The sequence below is a fragment of the Drosophila pseudoobscura genome, chromosome 4, assembly GCF_009870125.1.
Source record: "Drosophila pseudoobscura strain MV-25-SWS-2005 chromosome 4, UCI_Dpse_MV25, whole genome shotgun sequence".
Lineage (NCBI taxonomy): Eukaryota > Metazoa > Arthropoda > Insecta > Diptera > Drosophilidae > Drosophila > Drosophila pseudoobscura.
The window spans coordinates 29,156,167-29,158,432 of NC_046681.1; the positions used below are offsets into that span (position 1 = coordinate 29,156,167).

A 2,266-nucleotide genomic window follows, 5' to 3' on the forward strand; every position below is an offset into this window, starting at 1 on the left:
AGAAGGAGATTGCCGTCGCCGAATGTGGTAATGTTACCGAGTATTTTATTGATAAGCTTTTTTTCTCGATATACTGCGAAATAAAGTTGTACCTAAGACCCGCAAACAGTCTTGCTCGGTAGTTCTGGAAACTGATATGAAATACATATGTACATACATACATATATTGCATATAGCGTTAAAGTGCATGGTGAAAATAGGGGGAAATCCCTTTATTTATTAAACTGATATGAAATATGTACATACATATATTGCATATAGCGTTAAAGTGCATGGTGAAAATAGGGGGAAATCCCTTTATTTATTAAACTGATATGAAATACATATATTGCATATAGCGTTAAAGTGCATGGTGAAAATAGGGAGAAATCCCTTTATTTATTAAACTGATATGAAATACATATATTGCATATAGCGTTAAAGTGCATGGTGAAAATAGGGGGAAATCCCTTTATTTATTACAAAAAACCAATCATCTAATTTTGGTTTGCGATGATCGCATTCATGCCGTGATTTCGCCACGCAAATTCATCTTCATCAGCTACAAAAACAAATTTTATTATATTATGTGAATTGCTTTCATTTGCAGTTTACCTCAATCTTATTATGGTGCGGTAAATCAGTGCCCAGGACATAGGCTAGCTTGGTATACGCTGCCTCAGAAGTCATGTCCGATCCAGATAAAACGCCCAAATCGCTAAGCACTGCTCCAGCATCGTAGATTGCGGCTACGGAGCCGGACAGGCACTGAGTGCAGTTGACGATGATAACTCCGCGATTGACGGCACTCCGTAGAAGAGAAGTTATCTCGGTCCAGTTTGAGGGTATATTACCAGAGCCATAGGACTCCAGGACAACTCCCATAATGGGCTCCGCCAGAGCCGATCGAATCAAATCCAGTGACATATCCGGAGTTATTCTCAAGGAGGCCACATTCATCTGAAATTCGCCTGTCACAGCGAGTGGCCTAGCTCCGGGCCCTGGGCGTACCAGGAAATTATTTATAATTATGTCACCTTCAAACGTGCCCAGCAGTGGAGCGTTGGGAGAATCAAAAGCATCCAGAGAGTTGCAATTGACCTTGACCGTTCGATTGCCACGAAGCAGCTTGTTGGCGAAGACCACGCACACTTCCGGTATTTTATAGCAGCCGGATATGATCAGGGACGAGACGAAGTTGTTCCTGCCATCGGTGCGTGTTTCGTAGATGGGTATCATTGACCCGGTAACGACCACCGGCTTATCCAAATTTTCTAGGAAAAACGACAGGGCAGAGGAGGTGTACGCCAGCGTATCGGTGCCATGGAGTACAACAAACCCATCGAACAAATCGTACGTCCTCTGGAATTAGCGATTTCTGTGAGATGCATACATATATGTATTTCATTTAAATTTATTTGTAATACATACACCAATATCTTGGGCTATGCGTTTCCAATCTTTCCCGGCCATATTACTGGAGTCCAGCAATGGATCGTACTCTATGAATTGGTAGATAACCCGTACTGACTGACCTTTTACCAGGGGCAGCGCCAGGAAGCCGTCTGGGACCTGTAGGCTGGGGTCATGCAGACTGACATCCTTCCGGATGAACCTTTCAAAAGCTTTCGGTTCTGGCACTAATACTAAAAGATTCAAAAACACAACACTGAACTGGAGCTATCCGTATGCACTTGGAGGCCTCTTACCACCATTGTCGTTGGGAGTCATCCCAATGGTGCCACCAGTATAGATGACAAGGACTCTTTTAAAATTTAGACACTTCGACATTTTTACCTACTGGTTTATCAGGTATACCGATCAGAAAGCGTTGCAAACAAGCACTGAACCTATTTTTTCAACCTAATAGCCAACTTAGCTACCCATAAGATAAAAAAAAAAAAAAATTCTGTACTTCCCCGTAAATTATTTCATGTAGTTTCGTACCTAATCTAATCAAAATCTAGCAGCATGTGCTAGCAAATAACACAAAATAACAAAAATGTATAGAAATTTCGTAGAGACATGGACTGTTGGTCCATGACCAACCTTGAAAACATTGTCCAGCAAAATATTGGGGTTACTTCTTTCTGTTTTTGTTTTTTTCAATTATCTAATCATCTAATAGTATCATCGTCTAAAAACGATAAATACATATGTACATTAAGTACCGCGGCGCCTCTCTTGCCCATTTGCTTGGTGCACTCAATAGTTTGCATTTGCTCTTGCATGCTTTCGGTAATAAATTGTGCGCTCTCCTGTGGTGGTTACGAATTCTTATTATATT

The 2,266-nt window shown here is 41.1% G+C and overlaps 1 protein-coding gene across 2 annotated transcripts; it reads right to left on the reverse strand.

The window, feature by feature from the left end:
• Positions 1-344: 344 nt before the first annotated feature.
• On the reverse strand, positions 345-1,831 carry LOC6899222 (L-asparaginase-like). Of its 2 annotated transcripts, XM_002136266.3 has the most exons (4): positions 1,689-1,831; positions 1,411-1,625; positions 595-1,341; positions 359-541 (listed from the first exon to the last, which is right to left on the reverse strand). In XM_002136266.3, the coding sequence occupies exons 1-4, from the start codon at positions 1,768-1,770 to the stop codon at positions 503-505; spliced, it is 1,083 nt and encodes a 360-aa protein (XP_002136302.2). In that variant the 5' UTR covers positions 1,771-1,831; the 3' UTR covers positions 359-502. The 2 variants fall into 2 exon arrangements, with proteins under 2 accessions (XP_015044510.2, XP_002136302.2); XM_015189024.2 differs by lacking the exon at positions 1,689-1,831 and having other exon boundaries at positions 345-541; positions 595-1,357; positions 1,411-1,544.
• Positions 1,832-2,266: the final 435 nt, after the last annotated feature.